The sequence below is a fragment of the Thunnus albacares genome, chromosome 13 (assembly GCF_914725855.1).
Source record: "Thunnus albacares chromosome 13, fThuAlb1.1, whole genome shotgun sequence".
In the NCBI taxonomy this organism is placed as follows: Eukaryota; Metazoa; Chordata; class Actinopteri; order Scombriformes; family Scombridae; genus Thunnus; species Thunnus albacares.
In genome coordinates this window covers 23878358-23895441 of record NC_058118.1, presented here as the reverse complement: position 1 = coordinate 23895441, position 17084 = coordinate 23878358, and the positions used below count along the sequence as shown (strand labels likewise).

The following is a 17084-nucleotide window of genomic DNA, read 5'->3' as shown; positions in this document are numbered from 1 at the left end:
AAGTTTGTACAAACATTCATGGTCCCCTGAGGATGAATCCTACTGAATTTACTGACCCCTTTACTTTTGCTCTAGCGCCACCATCAGGTTGACATTTCTGCCTTTTGGTGAAAGTCTTGACAAGTATTGGACTACTGACTTTGGTGAAGAACTGATTTTTAATCTAGCGCCACCTGCAGCCTCCATCACCAGGTCCAGGTTTGAATTCGTCCAGTACTTTGGTTTATAGTTATTTCAATCTATGCTCCCATCAGCTCACCATTAGCACTAAACACAAAGTTTAAAAAAAAAAAAGCTAAACTGAAACGCTGAACATGGTAAACATTCCTGCTAAAAAGCCCAAAGCACCAGTGTGCTTCAGCACAAAAACTGTGTGTACATACTTAAAGAATTATAATTGGGATACTAAGTGTGATCGTAAACAAACTCTGGAAAAGACTGGAAAGTAAAAGAGGACAAAAGAGAAAAGGCGACCGGGATGAAGAGAAACAGACAAATTGAGAAAACAGGCAGATTGACGGGAAGAGAAAGACGGGAAACAGACAAACAGTCAGAGGTGGAGCAGAGAACGATACAAAACAAACAACAGAAGGTCAGAAGGCAGATTTAATGATGCTACCATCACGCAGCGGCGGCCGACACCGAAGCATCAACTGAAAATTAATCTGCGTCCGCACGCTACACCCATGACCGTCCGCCCCGTCAGGGCCAAACTGCTGCACAGAGCAGAAATCCAATAGAAATTAAGTCTGTGATGAGCAGCAGAGGGTGCATTAAACAGACAGCTCGTTAGAGGGGCGTGCACGTCGATGCTCAATGACAGACAGCGAAATGAGTTTGTAATTTACACAAACAAGCCGACGCGCCCGAGTGTACAGCGGGACGACGGCCGAGTGCTGCTCATGCTGAAGTAAAGCTGATGAGAAAGAAGCTCCACCGAGATTAAAGAGAAGCCAGGCGGACACTCCTGTTCTTAAAGTTTTGGTGTATTTTAATTACCTGCAAGGAAATAGTAGATGTAACTACTTTTATCTGCGATTAACTGATGGCTCAGTACACAAAAATGCTTTTATGTGATTTCAGCAGAAGCTACAGCCATTTTTTTTTTTTTTATACTATGTGTTAAAAAGGCTTCATCTCCCTCACAGTTCTTTCTATATTGATCTAAATCCAAATTAAAGCTGAGATGTTAGTATACTATCTGTTATTTTATTTTTAAATTGAATGTGCTGAATTCACAGAGCCTGAAAAACAAAAAAAAAAGTGCAACTTTCCAAACACTGTCTGGACTGTAGATTGTGACTTTACAACAGAGCATCAAGATCATGTAATAAACAAAGCAGGATCCACTTTAAGGCCTTTATCATGTCAGCTGATTTTCACAAATATTAGCAAGCGATATGTGGCCGAAGGTATACGGACTCATCTGTTTACAACGTTACATACAGTAGAAATGCAACTAAGTCAGCGGACACCATCGGTTTCTGGCTGCAGATGTTCGCAGCTGTGCAACAATATGATGTTCTGGAGAAGCAGATTTTTTTTCATTTGTTGAGCTATTGCTGTCATGCTTCACTGTGATTGGCTCAACTGTTTCAGACCAGTGATATGACTGGCTAAGAGAGTATTTATCAGTCACCACATCCTCTGATCAATATTCAACTTCACTTAGGCCTTTTGAATGTTGCGCCGCTGCACAGACATGAACCTAAACAGCAGGTGCACGTGCCCAGGAGCTACCACTCTGCGCCTGTCCAATTAAAAGTTACAATATCTATAATATCCCTTTGTGAAACTGAGAGAGTGAAGGCAGTGTTTCATGTATTCTGCAATTCACACACACACACACAGTCTGAAGTGTATACTTTCTAATCAAGAAAAATGACATACAATAATAACCTCCAGCTGGGGTTACTGCCACAGTAGCTCTGCAGCGCTAACTGAGAATTAGCATAATTAAACAGCTCTAAGCCTGAAGTGCTAGCACTCCAGCGAGCTGCGGGGATAAAATGCTAACAGGAACAAGTGAAGGGCTAACAGTGTGTTCAGATGGCTTTCAGTGAAAATCCTCTCAGAGTGAAACTTCCTGCTAATTGGCTGATTCCCATTGAGAGCAGAACAACTGAGTTTTCCTTTTTGACCTTGATGTTACCCAAAATCAGTTCGTTTGTGGTGATCAAAGCACAAAAAGAGAAACAAAACTCAAAGGAAACATCTTTTTTTCAGGATATATGACGTAGTTGCTGGAAAAAACAAAACAAAACCCTTGACCTTGATGTAAAAAGTTGAACTACTTCATGAGCTTCTGTAGATAAAAGATAATCCACACACACACACGGCTCTCATCCCTCCAGGTAGCGTACCTGTCTTTCTGTCCTTCTCCACGCAGTAGCAGCTGTCGTAGAACTCGGTGAAGGTGGTGGCGAGCTCGTAAAGGTAGTCGCACAGTGTGTGGAGCAGCAGGTCGTCCAGGATCTTCTGCAGGATCTCGGGGAAGCGCAGGATGCATTTCCCCAGCTTCCACTCCTTCTCGTGGTCCAGCAGGACCTCGGTGGTCTCTGCGGCCTTCCTCAGCGCGGCCTCGTCGATGTTAGCCAGACGAGCTATGGACCTGCAGGACGTCAACAACACCATTAATACGGATGGCACATATTATAACATCCATTTTAAAAAGGTATAATATGTAATTATTCCACATTAAAATGTCGAAAAACAACTAGACCTATGTTAAATATTTTGTTGAGTTGTGTATTTAGATTATCTCAAATATTTACAACAATTTTCAAACCCAGAGAAATCTGTAATTGAATCAAAGTAACGGACCGTTTCATTTGGTCGCACGTCAATGGCGTCATACCTCCTCTACCAAAGAGCAAACACACACAAGATGCATACGGCGGCGCTGTGTTTGTCCGTTACAATGGCGTCTACCAAAGAGTAACTTACACACACACACAAGATAATACATCAGCATTGTGGTTGTTCCACACAAACTGTTATAAATTGACTTTTATTCAGTTTTAAGCCACATTTTCATGATAAATTTAGGTCACTTTTAACTATATCTTTTAGCTGGAAGAGGGACTTTAGTCATTGGACGTCTGGATCTTAAGTTATCAGAGAAATAAACTGAGCAAACGTTAGCAGCAGCTCGGCTAACAGCCCCTCCAGGAAGTCCGGTGGTCACCAAACATCGTCGGAGAAATATTGATTTTTTTTTTAGGTAAAACAGCTTTAATTAGTATTTTAATCTGCGTGTACGTTTGTTTTTGGAGAGGAGGAGACCTCTGCTTGTAATTCGGCTCCCGGGAGAAACCGACCAAACGTCTGGATCTAAAGTTATAAGAGAAATAAACCGAACAAGTGTTAGCAGCAGCTCGGCTAACAGCCCGTACCGGACGTCCGGTGGTCGCCGTACATCGTCGGAGAAACACTGGTTTTTTTTTTTTAGGTGAAACAGCTTTATTCAGTGTTTTTACCTGTAATCACCGGGTCCGTTTGTTCTGGAGAGGAGGAGACCTCTGCGGGTAAAAACATCCCGAAGGATGAACACTGGAGTAATCCTATCCCGGTGAAGCTGGTTATTTAACGACGAAGACAACAACTCCCATGATCCCTTGCTACTTCACACCGTCATCACGCTTCGTCTGTTGTTATTGTTTTGATTGAGACGCCTAGCGGCTGAAATTACATTTTGTGCGTTTAACTGTTTTTGTTCATCCAAGAAAGCCTCAGGTTACTCAAACTGACATTAAACAGATATTATTCCATTTATTTTGCATTAAGTGCTGTAATATTACCAAATTATTATTTCTATGTTACTCTATTAGCTTGCTACAAAGAGCTGTAATGTTCAGGATCTACCAGAATCTCTTTTCAAGGACGAGAAAACAGCATCAACACAAAGTAGAGAACAGGTGGAACAAGTACAAAAGGGAAAAAAAAATACAACAAGACAAGCAAAAATGAGTTTTCCTGCTCGAGTTATGAAAAAAAAAACAGTGTAACAGCAGAAATATGTGGATCAAGGTGCAGTTGTGTCTCCAGGATCTGTTCAATATTTACCAACCAGTCAGTTCCTTTCATACAGGAGAATGAAATGACTGGAGCTGTGACACAGATGCCTTTCATGTCAACATCCGTTTGGTAGCACGGAGTGAAAACTGAAGTTCTTCTGTTGCAGGTCAAACAACAACACAGACTGTTTCTTTTTTTTTCTTTTAAAAAGCAGCTTCAGTGCAAAAAACATTTTAAACACCAACAGTAACCGACTCCAGTCAAGGTGAGTTTAGAATATATTCTGAGAGACAGACTGACAGAAAACAACTCTGATAATCAAATGATCGTTAAAGTCATTTGTCAAAAAAATATATAAAAAAATCTCAAAACATTCTCTGGTTTCAGCTCCTTCAATATGTTTTTCTCTATTTTTTTAATCACTGTAAATTAGTATCTTTGTGTTTTCGACTGTTAGATAAAAACAGTTATGTTTTAGACGTCACTAAGAAACTTTTCTGAACATTTCAAATGAGGATAACTGATTTTTGAGGTAGATGACAGATATCTGAGAAACATTTTGATAACGATGCCTTACAATTAATGTTTTTTTAAACAACTGTGACTGAAATATTAACTGAGCAGAACATTTTACAGTTTAAAAATAAACCTGTCAGCGCTCTCTGGTGGACAAACTAGATATTTCTGCAATAAACAATCCAACTGATTTATTGGTCTCTCTCTTTTATACCAGTGTTCAGTGTTTCTACCAGGATATTAGCTTAGCAGAGGTGGCTGTCACTTCTCACACATCACCACTTGAATCTGAATATTCACAAATTGTAAAAAAAGATGTTCATTTTTGCTGAGAGTGAGCCGAGCTGCTCTGATTCATTTCTGATCTAATTTACTAGATGATGGTTTAAACAATCGCTTCAATCATTTAATACGAGGCATTTCCCCGACTCTTCTTTTTTGTAAAAATTAAATAAATTCTTCCAACGTTAGTGGAAGTAGCACCTTCACAATAAAATGCTGCAGAGCGTAAACTGAATGACTGAATGTCTTTGGGTTTTTGATCGTTAGTCGGGGAAAAAACGAGACATTTGAAGACGTCATTCTGGGTTCTGGGAAACTGTGAGGAACATTTTATTTTCTGGTTTATTTTCCAGCTCCTTATAATCCAAATAACCTCCCAGAAAGTTTCCTAGAAAGAACCCGGTCATTTGGTACTAATTATAAGTAAAATAAAGACAAGGTGTTCGACTGGTACGCTTTAAATTAATTCCTATTAATTGCTAAGCTAGTACAACCTAGCATGTCTCAGCTAGCACAATGATAAATTACAGATTTGTAAATATGTATTTAGGTTTAAATTAAAGGAAGTTCCAGCAGAAATCAAAAACTGCTTTTAAACTGACTTAGACTACAACACTTGAACAACTGTTTTGTCTGTTTTTAACTATAATTTGTTCAACTTACTTTACAGGAAACTTTGAAGAAATTGTTCATTTTCATGTCTTGTAAAATATATTTAGTACAACCTCTGAGCATGTGTCTGAAAGGTGTTGCCATTCTGTTCTTCATTTTTCCTATTTAGACGCTCCGAGTTGAACGGCCCCCCTTGAGGTTTTAAGAAAGTCTCTCCATCTTTCTGTCTGTTTTTATCTTTTTCCTCGGCCTCTCTGACTCTCTAACACCCACATTTGGGGGGCAGCTGCCACCAGTGAGCGCTCTATTGACTGAACGCAGGAGCATCAAATCCTCTCAGGCGAGACCGTTCACCCTCCCGGGCTAGAAAAAAAACCCAACAACAACCAGAAGATCAATCTTTGCCGGGCACTCTGCCACCCCGAGTTAGACCAGTCAATCTGACTTAAAAAAAAAAGGGCTCCAACCCCGGAGAAACTGCAATAGTGATGTTTCATAGTTTTTGTTGGTCCCACTACCCTCCTGCATCATATATACTTTTTTCAAGGTCAAAAGCAAAGTTTCAATGTTTTTAAGTGACATGGTCTGTCTGGGTAACATGGTGTTAATACCGGAGGGTCTATGAACACCTGTCCAACTACCCCAACACCCAACTTTTTTGCCAAATTTTCCACTTACAGTTTGTGCCACACTGCTCCTGTGGGTGTATCCGCATCTAAACTGGGTATAAATTGTTCCTTATAGACATATGTGTATCTATGATGTCATCATACGTTATTTGGCATGTAGGGCATAGACAGAAATCCCAGGGGGGATCCAATATATCACTGTGAACACAACTATGTAATTTCAATAATATTAATAATACGCAATGAAAGCATTTGTGCTGATTATAGACACTTAATAGCACGTTTTTATGTTTCAAAAGATCGCGACCCCCACCCTTTGCCTCACAATGGTTTGATCCGCTGCCTCCTTCAAGTCAATGAGAGAAGCTGGCGACGCAGCGTAGTGTTTCTTAGCTGGCAGGGCGACAGAGCGTTCAGTTAGCAGAGTTACAGCACTGCTCTCGGTGTCCCCATCAGGAAAATTTCATCAATCGACCCCACCAAAAACTGATATCAGATTTTCGCCCCTGATGTAGGAGATGGCGGTCCACAGACGAACTGAACGATGAAGAAGTTGTCCATATCAATCCGCTGCTCTTGTTTTTCGGAGACTAGTGATTGCTGGCACACTGGCAGACGAGTCAACTGAAGCCTTCAAGTATGAACTCTGCTGGTATCCACCCGCCCCTCCCACCGAACAAACCCCAAATTGTGTTTCATGATGATGTGCCATGTCCTCCTCCTCCTCCTCCTCCTCCTCCTCCTCACACCTCTGGGAAAGCAGGAGAGGAAGGGGATCAACGCAGCACTCTCTGCAGCCAGGAGACGGTCACTTGATACACGGATAAGAGGTCTAATAATTGGGTCTCGCTGACTGAAAACACCCCAAAGACTAATCCCTTGCAACAAGCCCCCTCCTGGGTCCACAAGGCTGATCTGATACGAGTAATGAAAGTGTACTGGTACTGGTGGGAGGTACTGTGCCAGGACGGAGTGGAGACGAGGGAGGAATGTGTCGGAGGAACTCAATTTAACTTTCCAGATATTTTCAGGGTCCCAGAGGGAGCGGTCGAGCTCACCGGCCTGCTGGGGTTCATATTTCTGAGCAGCATCAAGCATCTTGTGTTATAAGACAGACGGCCTGAACGCAGTCTTCTTCATCACTTTGTGGAAAGACTCAGAGTCACGTGTCCAAGTTTTAACTTCTGTAACATAATTACACACACCTGAAACATCAAGGCAGACAGCAGGAAACACACACACATGCACGTCTGTAGTCACACATGTTCCTCACGCGACAGGGAGTAAAACTGTTGGATGGATTCAAAACGAACTGACAACTTTACTAGTCTTAGATCTTTAGTTTTTGAAGAGGGGGGAATTAAAAGGGTTTATCTGCTGCATGGATGGCTCAGCTGTTCACTGTGAGGCTCAGCTTTCATCAGTCTGAGCTGGATTTAGGCTCAGTTGTGTTTTAAAGGAGTAGTTTGACATTTTGGGAGATGTCTACAGTCACTTTCTTGCTGTTGTTTTTGATAAGAAGAATGAAAAACAACCCTCGTGTCTGTCGGTCGGGGTAAGATGAGGAAAGAGCTGGTTTGCAAACATAAAAAGCATTTAAAAAAAAAAAACGTGTAATATGTGAAAGTAGAGAAAAAACAACATGGAAGTTTATTCCAAAAACAAAGTGCTTTTATCAATCTAAACACAGCAAACTGGTCGTGCCTTTATCTTCCTCATTAATATTCATATTTAAAGCTATAAGTTGTTTCCTACATGCGAGGACGCTAAACGCTATTTTAGCATGAACCTTAAACTGAAGTAAAGAGTATTTTTAGAACTGTCTCATCACCAACTAAATGGACAAACGCTACATTTGACGGCACTAAAAGCAAAAAATCAGCAGCTTTAATCCTCATTTGCACAAAATTTTATGCCGATCAAGCTAACAGGAGTCAAGATATTTGACTTCTGACCAAAGTGCTGGACCCATAACCTGCTGTTATCTCTAGAGCCAAACCGCTAACGAAGACAAACACAAAAAAAACCAAACATCAACAAGTTGCACATTTCAGCTTTGTCTGCCTGTTTGTCCACTGCGCAAGTAGAAAAACTCCCATACAACAGTTGTGACGATATATATTTTGGTGTCAGATTCATGTTGCTGCCATGTTGTTTTTTTTATTGCAGTTACAAAATGTATTTGGCTGGAAAAAATGAACATCTTGGTATTGAACAGGATCCTCACCTGATGCGGGTGAAGGCGTAGAGGAGGTACGCAGCGGTGTTGCCCCGGTCGTCCAGCATCTTGTCAAACGAGAAGACGTAGTCGTTGATGCGGTTGTGGGAGAGGTCGGCATATTTGATGCAGCCAAAAGCGACGGACCTCTGGGCTTTAATTAGCTCCTCCGGGGTCAGAACCTGCAGAAACAGAAAAATATGGAGCTGAAAATCTTTCCCCACCACCACCCCTTCCTCCTCCCTCTGACAACACTCTTTAAAGGCATTAAAAACTGTGATAACTGCAGCTATTATCAGCTTGTAATTATTGCAGGCGGTACTTCACCTTATGCTCCTAACAGTAAAACCAGTGGGTTGAATTTAATCGAATAATGAATCTAATTTACTGACTTCAGGCAAAGATTAAACTGACTCATCAAGTCGTAGCCTTCCCCCTGAATCTGTATGTTGATACATGTTTGATACCACAGGCAGTTTATTATGCAGAAGGTTTTATGATAAAAGATTTGATTTGGGAAAAACAAAAAATTCCAGTAAAGCAGAGAATAAGTCAGGGAGGGAACGAGGTGACATGACGGGATGAAGCAGGACAAACGAGAGGAAATAAAAAGACTGTAACGTTGAAAGATATCTACTTGATTTGACTCATTTGGACGGCTCAAAAAAAGAGTTGAGTAGAGGAGTTAGCATGCTAATGTTAGCTTTATTGCCTACCTAGTTATGTTAACATGCTAACATTTAGAATGCATTTAGCATGTTAGCTTTTTGTTTTGTTTATATGTGTACAGTGTTCACATACAAACATTTAACACGTAACATTTATCATGTTAGAGTCTTAACATGCATACAGTTTGCATGGAAACATGATGCTAACATTTAGCTTGTATGCTGATGTAAGCATGTTAACAAACTAAAGATAGCATATTAGCATTACGTCATGTATAGACTGAGTTTAGCACTGCATAATTTTGGCAAAAAGTTGAGACTGTAACGTTGAAAGATATCTACTTGATTTGACTCATTTGGACACTGAAGCTTCATATTAGCTTCAGATAAACTTTTAAATACATTTTTGCACAGAAGGAGGACTGTGGATTTTGTCCTCCATCACTTCCATTGTAAGGTCATTATGAAGGGATCTTCTAATGGTCAGTATGAACAGGAGGAACGATTACAGCAAGAAAAACATGTTTAATATTCATTTGAGCTCTTGACTGTTGTTTTAAGACAGACTAAAATTGAAGGAGGCTTATAAAAGAGACAAACCTTTATATCGATCTTTATTTCCTGGATGTTTACCTTTCAACATTTGCACCTCAAAGATGTCTAATTAGTTTTGATTTGGGAACATCAGTAATCTTATTGACCCTGAATTCTCTCTTTCTCTACAAAAACATCCAGCCAGCAGCTTCTCATTTTTAGCAAACACTGACTGTCACTGTTACCAGTTAAGATGACAAAACTCTACTACTGTCGGGTTTGTGTCTGAACTCCACCTTTGTGAAGGAGGAACCTCCACTCTGTAACACCGCTGTTTAATTGTTTCCAGATTCCCAATTGAGCTACTTTTTATTTAATTCAGTAAAAAAAAAAAAAAAAAAGGTAAAAATACATTTCGGGCAGGTTGCAGATCATTTGGGCAACTTTTTGTATCATTTGGCTGCTTTCTAAAGATGAAACAGTTCGGCTTTATTCCAGTGAATCAGCTCCTCTCATCTGAGTTCACTGAGACTGACAAATGGTGAAACAACCAAGTCGCAGTTATGACAGAAAAATCAGTGGCTATTGATACTTCTCTTAGTCATACGTGATAGTGAACTGAATATTGTTGTTGAGACGAGAAAATCAGCAGATTAAATCAATAATGAAAATACGTTTTTAGCTGCAGCCCTGGTCAGAAGCATCGGATCGGACTCTGTATCGTGATCAGGGCCAGAACGAGTTCATCAGGACGTCCCTAATAATTATAAATGAACTTAAATATTTGTCAGTTGAGGCCGTAAAGACAGCAGGATGCAGCGTGACACAACAGGACGGGAGAATAACAGGACGAGGCAGGAAATTACAGACCATAACAGGATATAAAAAGTATAGGAGACAAAAAACAAAACAAAAATCAAGGCGAGAGAGAAGAACAGAAGCAACACAACGGAGTATAAAACAACACAACGGCAGAAAACAAATCTTTAGTGTTAGCGGTGCAGGCGGAGGTTGATGGAGGCCGGGGTTGGGGTTGGTATTAATGAGGCTGGGTTAGCAGATGGTAGACGTGGGCACCGACCCAGACTAGAGAGCATAGTGCCAGAGCAGAAGGGCCTGCAGGGAAACTGCGCTGGCACCGGTTTCCCACAACCTTCCCAGCAATAAAAAAAAAAAAAAAAAAAAATCAGTACAGTTCAACTGGAAGTCACTGCCTGTTTACACTGCATCACATGTTCCAGATAAAACTTAACCAGGTCAGGTTCTCTCTGTCTGTTCTTTTTTATCCTCCTGCAAGTTTAATTTCAGACACTTAAACATCAGCAAATGCAGACACCTACACTTAAATGAACAGAAAAGCCTCTGTGTGAACAGCAGCAGCTAATGCTAACTCTGGGAGGGAAGAAAAGGCTTGTAAATAGATGGAATAATCTGGAGGTCAGGAGGTGAAAAATAACACTTCCTGTTCACGTCTCTTCTTCTAACAAGGTCTAGTTGAGCTGCACAGGAGCCGGTGATGGACCACTCGCGTTGTAGAAGGAGGATCGCAACTGTGTGTAATTTGTGAGAGAAAATACAAAACATACTCATCAAAACTTCCCTGGAAGACATAACATAACAGTTCCCTGACTGATGATTTTATACCTTAAAAATCAGGGAACATAAACAACTTCAGACTCACAGGAATCTCAGTAACCAAACAAAAAAAATGTGATTGAACATTGACTTTTTTTTTTTTGCCACAGTAGCAAAAAGGCTTCAAGGATGGTTTGACAATCCATTGCTCTGAAACAACTACTGGAAGGACTGGAAATTTGGTCAAAATCAGGTCAAAATTTTAATTTCTCTGAGATCTTGCTTTATTAGCAGATCCCAGCATTTATATTTGTATCTGTATTTGTTGAGGCAGCAAAATTATTTGTATCTGTATTTGTATTCGAATAAAAGTGCAAAGAGGCTTAAAAATCCTGTTTTTGTTTTTATGACACTTTTAATTTTAGAAAATTAAAGTGTTACAATAAGTGTTCATGAATAAACTACTTTATGAAGGAGGTCCCCTCAACAGGTCTTGAACTGGAGTCTCTCAGATCATAGACAACTGCGCTGATTACTGAGCTAAAACTTTACTCATTGCCTCATTGCAGACAGACCTCTACCTATTTATACACCCATAAGACAGAGACAGCACAGCGTATAACGTGTAGGGAGGAACTTCAAAGGTGATTCTTGCTTTGCACTTTTCATTTATTGCCTATTTTTTACAACCTAACTTTGTGGAAAGGAGAAGGGGAACAACAGGTCATGGAGAGTCTCTTGGAAGCACTTTGCTTGTGTCAGTAGCTCAGCTTTATCTCTGGGGAACACCCCCAATAAATAATTTTTGAAATATTTGTATGAAACAAATATTCGTATAAAACCCATTATTTGTGCTTTGCTGAATAATGTGTTTGTATTCTGGCACACCCCTAATGGCTACATTTTTAAAAACAGGACATATTCTGCTTTATGTGATTTTCTGTGATTTTCATCCTGTTATGATGCCAGATGTTAAACAGTGTCACGGCCTGTTCTTTTAAACTTAAACCACTTCTCCGCTTCTTAACTCCCACGTTAAACGGTCTAAATCTCAACACTGCAGCCTCAGATTCTGTCGCCTTTTATTTGCCTGATTTATTCTCACAACAAAACAAAAAACTTTCTAAGTCAAACATGAGGTCGAAGTCTGTTCTGCCCACGTTTCCTACATGTTTGCTGAAGGAAACTGGACTCACAGCTGATCATCATCATCTGTTTAATCTAAATAAATCCAAAAATATCATCAACTTATAAGTCAAAAGAAAAAAATTACATCAGGAAGTTCCAAAAGTTGGAGTGAACTTGTGTTTGTCCCCACATGATGACAAAGCTTGAAGTTGTCTTAAAGTTTTATGATTTTCTGAGTTAAACAAAGTCTATTCGGTGCTATCGGCCAATGATTATAACTTAAGTATGATCCACATCCAAATGGTTCAGTTTGTCTGACTTTTCAGAGACTTTTCAGAGATGAAAAGCGAAAACAAACACTCAGAAAAAGCTTCGAGCTCACACACACGAGATGCAGGAAGAAAAAGAGGATGATGATGAAAAGACGGGGGAGAGAAAGAGAAGAATAAAAAACGAGTGTTTGAGAGAGACCGCACGCAGTCGTGTCGTCCTCAGAGCTCCGCAGATGAGAAGGGAAATGTTTTGGAAGGTTTGGGTTCGGCTTGTGCAGGATGAGAGCAGAATAACGGCTGCTGTAGAGGGAGACGGTCATTACTGTAAAATAAGCCTCGTCAGGGTGAAGCCAAACCCGCAAATAATGAGCCGCTCACTGGATGATGTCCCTCTGATTAAACGGCTGCTTATCAAACATTTGACACGTAATACTTATATAAAATATTTCCTATACAAGCTGGAATAAGTTTCAGAAGTGATTCCAGTGAGCTGTAACAGAGGAGGGTCTCTGCATTAAGTTTTATTAATTATTCTGAGGAGAAATCAGTAAAATAAATCAGATCTCCTGCAGATGATTGAATATGAAACAGCTGTAAGATGACCAGAAATAAAACACCTCAGAGAGTTTTAATATAGAGTTAAATATCCACCGAAGCCATTTAAAGCATTAAAAACACTTAGGGCCCTATTTTAACGATCATGGCGCAATTGCATTGAGGGTGTGTCCAAATCCTCTTTTGCTATTTTAACGGTGGAAAAATGGTCTCAGTGCCAGGCGCATGGTTCAAAGGGGTTGTCCATAGTCTCCTAATTAATCATAGGTGTGTTTTTGGTGTAACATGCAATAAACAAATCACAGTATCATCTCCCATTCCCTTTAAGAGCCAAGTGCACCTTGGCGGATTGCTATTATGACGGCGCGTTTGCCAAGTAGTAAGAAGGAGCTCTTCTCTGCAAAGGCAACGGATCTGCTCGTGCGTAAAGTGAAAGTGCACCATCCATAACGAGCACACTGCTGCTCCTGAACCCTCCCGTGGTCAGCCCCAGACCACCAGTTTAAGGTCCTGTTCATTAATTTGTCGCAAATGTATCTTCGTTTGGTTTTTGAAAAGGTTTATTTTTTTAATTACAGCTTTGGTTTCTTTAAAACCGTTTTGTTCAGTCATGGAGTAACACGTCAAATCAGAAGGGTTTTAATTGCTGAAAGTATGGAAACCTGATCACTGTAATCTCAAAAATATTAAAGAATATTTGTTAAATATTGTTCAAAAATTAAATAATTAATTTTAATGATGTGAAGAATCATCAACACAGTTATCAGGACTTGATCAGCTCTCCAAGGTGCTGATCCTGCTGCTGGCAGCAGCTGGAAGCTGTGCTGATTTATTTCCTTCTTTAGTTTAATCATTGTTTTCACTTCGTTTATTTCCTCATATGTTCCTCATGTCATCATGTATTGATGCAGCAGGAAAGTCGATCTGTGTCTGATCCGTCTGTTTAAATACCTACGTTTTGCCACGATTTGAAATAATTAAACAATTTAATTCGTTATTACTGTGATTAGTTAATTCTGATAAATATTATGACTAAGCATTATGATTTGCATTTTTTAAAAATATATTAATATACACAATAATTATCTTTCACATTGTAATCCTTTTATTTGTTACCTTTTGCATGTTTGTGCGCTGCTGCGCGTGCTGTGTGTGTAACAAGAAGAGTGTATGTTTTAGGGTTGTAGTTTGCTGGTCGACTGGTCGATTAGTTGGTCGATATGCTCTCATCTGACTAAATTCTCATTGGTCGAATAATCTCCGTGTTATTTTCATAAGGAGAAAAGTGCTACATCAACAGCTTTGCAGGAGTAATCCATTATTTCCTGCGGCGGGAGGGACAGACTAACTAATTACCTGTGAAAACAACGGGGGTGTATTCAAAACACCCCCGTTGTTTTCACAACTTTGAACTCGCCCAACCTAACGGAGACTGCTGGATCTAACTGAACTCAACGTTTACTGAACGTACTGAACGTTTACTGAACGTACCCAACGGTTACTGAATCTGTGTTTCTCCATAATGACACAACGAGAACCCCCGCCAGGCCACAAAAATATTTTTTAATATTTGATATCCGAATGAATATCCATTTATTCGGAAATCGACAGCGTTTGGGAGTCTCTGAGCAGCGCTGTTCCGGTACGTGATTTAACGTCTGTGTCGTTGCCTGGGAAACCACTAGTCGCGTGGCTCCGTTAAGGAGTATGTTTGCGTAGCGACCGGGAAAGAGCGAAGGGCAGAGAAGTGACGGTGGATGCGAGCGGAGCAGAGGAAAAGGTTAGTAGTAAGTTGTCAGTCTGGCAGTAAATGTACAGTACAGACTACAGTTTGTCAGTTAATAAATGCTAAAAAGTCACGTCTGTTGTTTCCTAAAATGCTGGAAAAGTAAAGAGGGTTAGCTCCAAAGTTAGCAACAATGGGTTAGCATAACCTGAAGATGCTAAACAGAGAAATACAGAACAGAGAAATGTGTAGCTGCCGAGTTTACTGTTCTGAGATTAGTGCTGCAATTTACGATTATTTTCGTTATCATTAATCTGCTGATTATTTTCTCTCATCATTTTGTCTATAAATATCAAACAATAGTGAAAAATGTCTGTTGTTCGGTTAATTTCACAGAGTCAACGGTTATATCACATACAGTATAACAAAGAAGAGTATTAAATCATCACATTTGAGGAGCTGAAACCAGTAAATATTTGACTGAAACTATATTCAATTTCAAAAATAGTTGCAGATTAATTTTTATTTTTACTCTCCTCATACCGACTGTCGGTGCAGAAGTTTGTTTTCTTGTTCGACCTCTTGGTGGCGCTCGATGAAAAGTCAGGACAACAGAGCAGAGACGGAGCTGAATGACTGAACGTTATAAAGTGAAACTGGAAACTTCCAGCTTGTATTTCAGGTATTGAATTTTGTTTATTTCCACTTTAAGGTTATTAATACTTCCTGCTTTTCAATTATTTCCATTTCCTCTTGTTAAACAGTCATTTGTCCCATGTCGGAGCATTTTCTTTCTCTTTTTTTTTTTTTTTTTTTTAAATTGTTGAAACATAACACAACAGATCAATGAACAAAGAGGCTGTGGCTTTATATGAATGACAACAGGCCAGATTTAAGAAAATTAGTGCCATTCATCAATTTATGAACGAGGTACAAACTAAACTTCAGAGCTGTCGTACAGTCATGAACAGACAAGAGTTTAAACATGATGCTGCAATCAACTAAAATAAAAATATATAACCCAAACAAACTTCTGTTCCCCATATCATCATCATCAGCATCATCATCATGGCTGCCAGTTTAGTAAGAGGTTTATAGGATTATTTTGGTGATACATTTTCACATTTTTTGCAAGTTAAACTCAACCACAAACTCAATTTTTAACATGATAAGCGAACAAGTTTGGACAGTTAAGAGAGTTAAAAAACTGGATTACTTTGACACTAAAGAAAGCTTAAAATGTGATGATTATGAGGTAACGTCTGCAGTTATTAGGAACATCTCTTTAAAAAAATAAAAATCTTCAAAGGGGATTTATTGACGATTATCCATTTATTGGGACATCAGAGATATTTATAGCCTTGAAAAGTGTAAGTCACTCCGAATCTAAGGAGATGTGTATCAGGTCTGTGTGTTCAGCCCTCATTTCTACAGTAAATTCTGACTTTCTCACCTTGTCTCTCTCCTTCTCTTTCAGTTTGTCCATGGATCTCTTCAGTCCCTCCTCCAGCAGGTCCATCAGCCTCACCGTGTCTCCGGACCGAGTCTTAAACTTCTTCCTGAGCATCAGGAAACAAACACATGAATGCCTGAAACACACCAGCTGGGAAACAAAACACTCGATTACGAGACGGCGCAGAGTTTTAGTGCTGGGAGCGGGTTGGAAAGCCTGACAGAGAAACAGAACTTTCCAACAGGTACTGAGGTCGGCAATAATTATCATGACAGCAAACTATTAGATTACATCAAGCTTGCCGACGCCTCAGGCCAGACGTTTTATACAATCAGGCAAATCAGATGAGCGTTACAAGCAGAACACGAGCCAGACATTTAATAACCCCCCCTTTTCTTCCCTGTTTACTCGCAGCTTTAACAGCTCCCCCCGTGGCTGCGTTAAGCTCTTATTGTCTGGATGAGCAATTATGAAAACACCATGATAAATTTCTAATGGAGTTTGGAGTAGCTCAGACATTGTGGGGCCAATTTACGCCCCCTCAGGTTACCGCGGGGCGTTTAGCAGCACTTAGTTACGGCCTCTGCGAAGCGTAACGTCAACCCCCTGCCTGCGCCCAGCTCTTCTTCTCTGGACGATTGATTAGGAAAAAACAACAGCGTGACAGATAGTGTTCAAATTATAGAGCGTGCTCACCTATCAGCCACACAGTAATCACTGCTTACTATAAACAGGAAATAAATAATACTCCAGGAAAGGAACATCCTGTCCTGAACCTGTCAGTGCGAACGCTTCAACTGGGACGGCAAACTGGGATCGTGGCAGTTAAAAATATACAAAACGTCCCAGTTGAAAACAAATGATGTGCTTCATCATTTTGTCTGCTTTTTGTTTGGATT

At 40.0% G+C, this 17084-nt stretch overlaps 1 protein-coding gene and 1 long non-coding RNA gene across 2 annotated transcripts in view; one reads left to right on the top strand and one right to left on the bottom strand.

Moving 5' to 3' along the window:
- Window positions 1-17084, bottom strand: part of rars1 (arginyl-tRNA synthetase 1) — a 35800-nt gene that overhangs the window by 932 nt on the left and 17784 nt on the right. The window contains exons 12-14 of the mRNA XM_044370751.1: window positions 16186-16291; window positions 8284-8456; window positions 2364-2611 (exon numbers count right to left, since the gene is read on the bottom strand). Of these exons, the coding sequence (XP_044226686.1) occupies window positions 2364-2611; window positions 8284-8456; window positions 16186-16291 (527 nt within the window). The remainder of the gene's footprint in view (window positions 1-2363; window positions 2612-8283; window positions 8457-16185; window positions 16292-17084) is intronic.
- Window positions 14746-16018, top strand: LOC122995476. The gene is made up of 2 exons (XR_006406795.1): window positions 14746-14786; window positions 15291-16018. It is a non-coding gene; the product is annotated as an uncharacterized LOC122995476 (long non-coding RNA).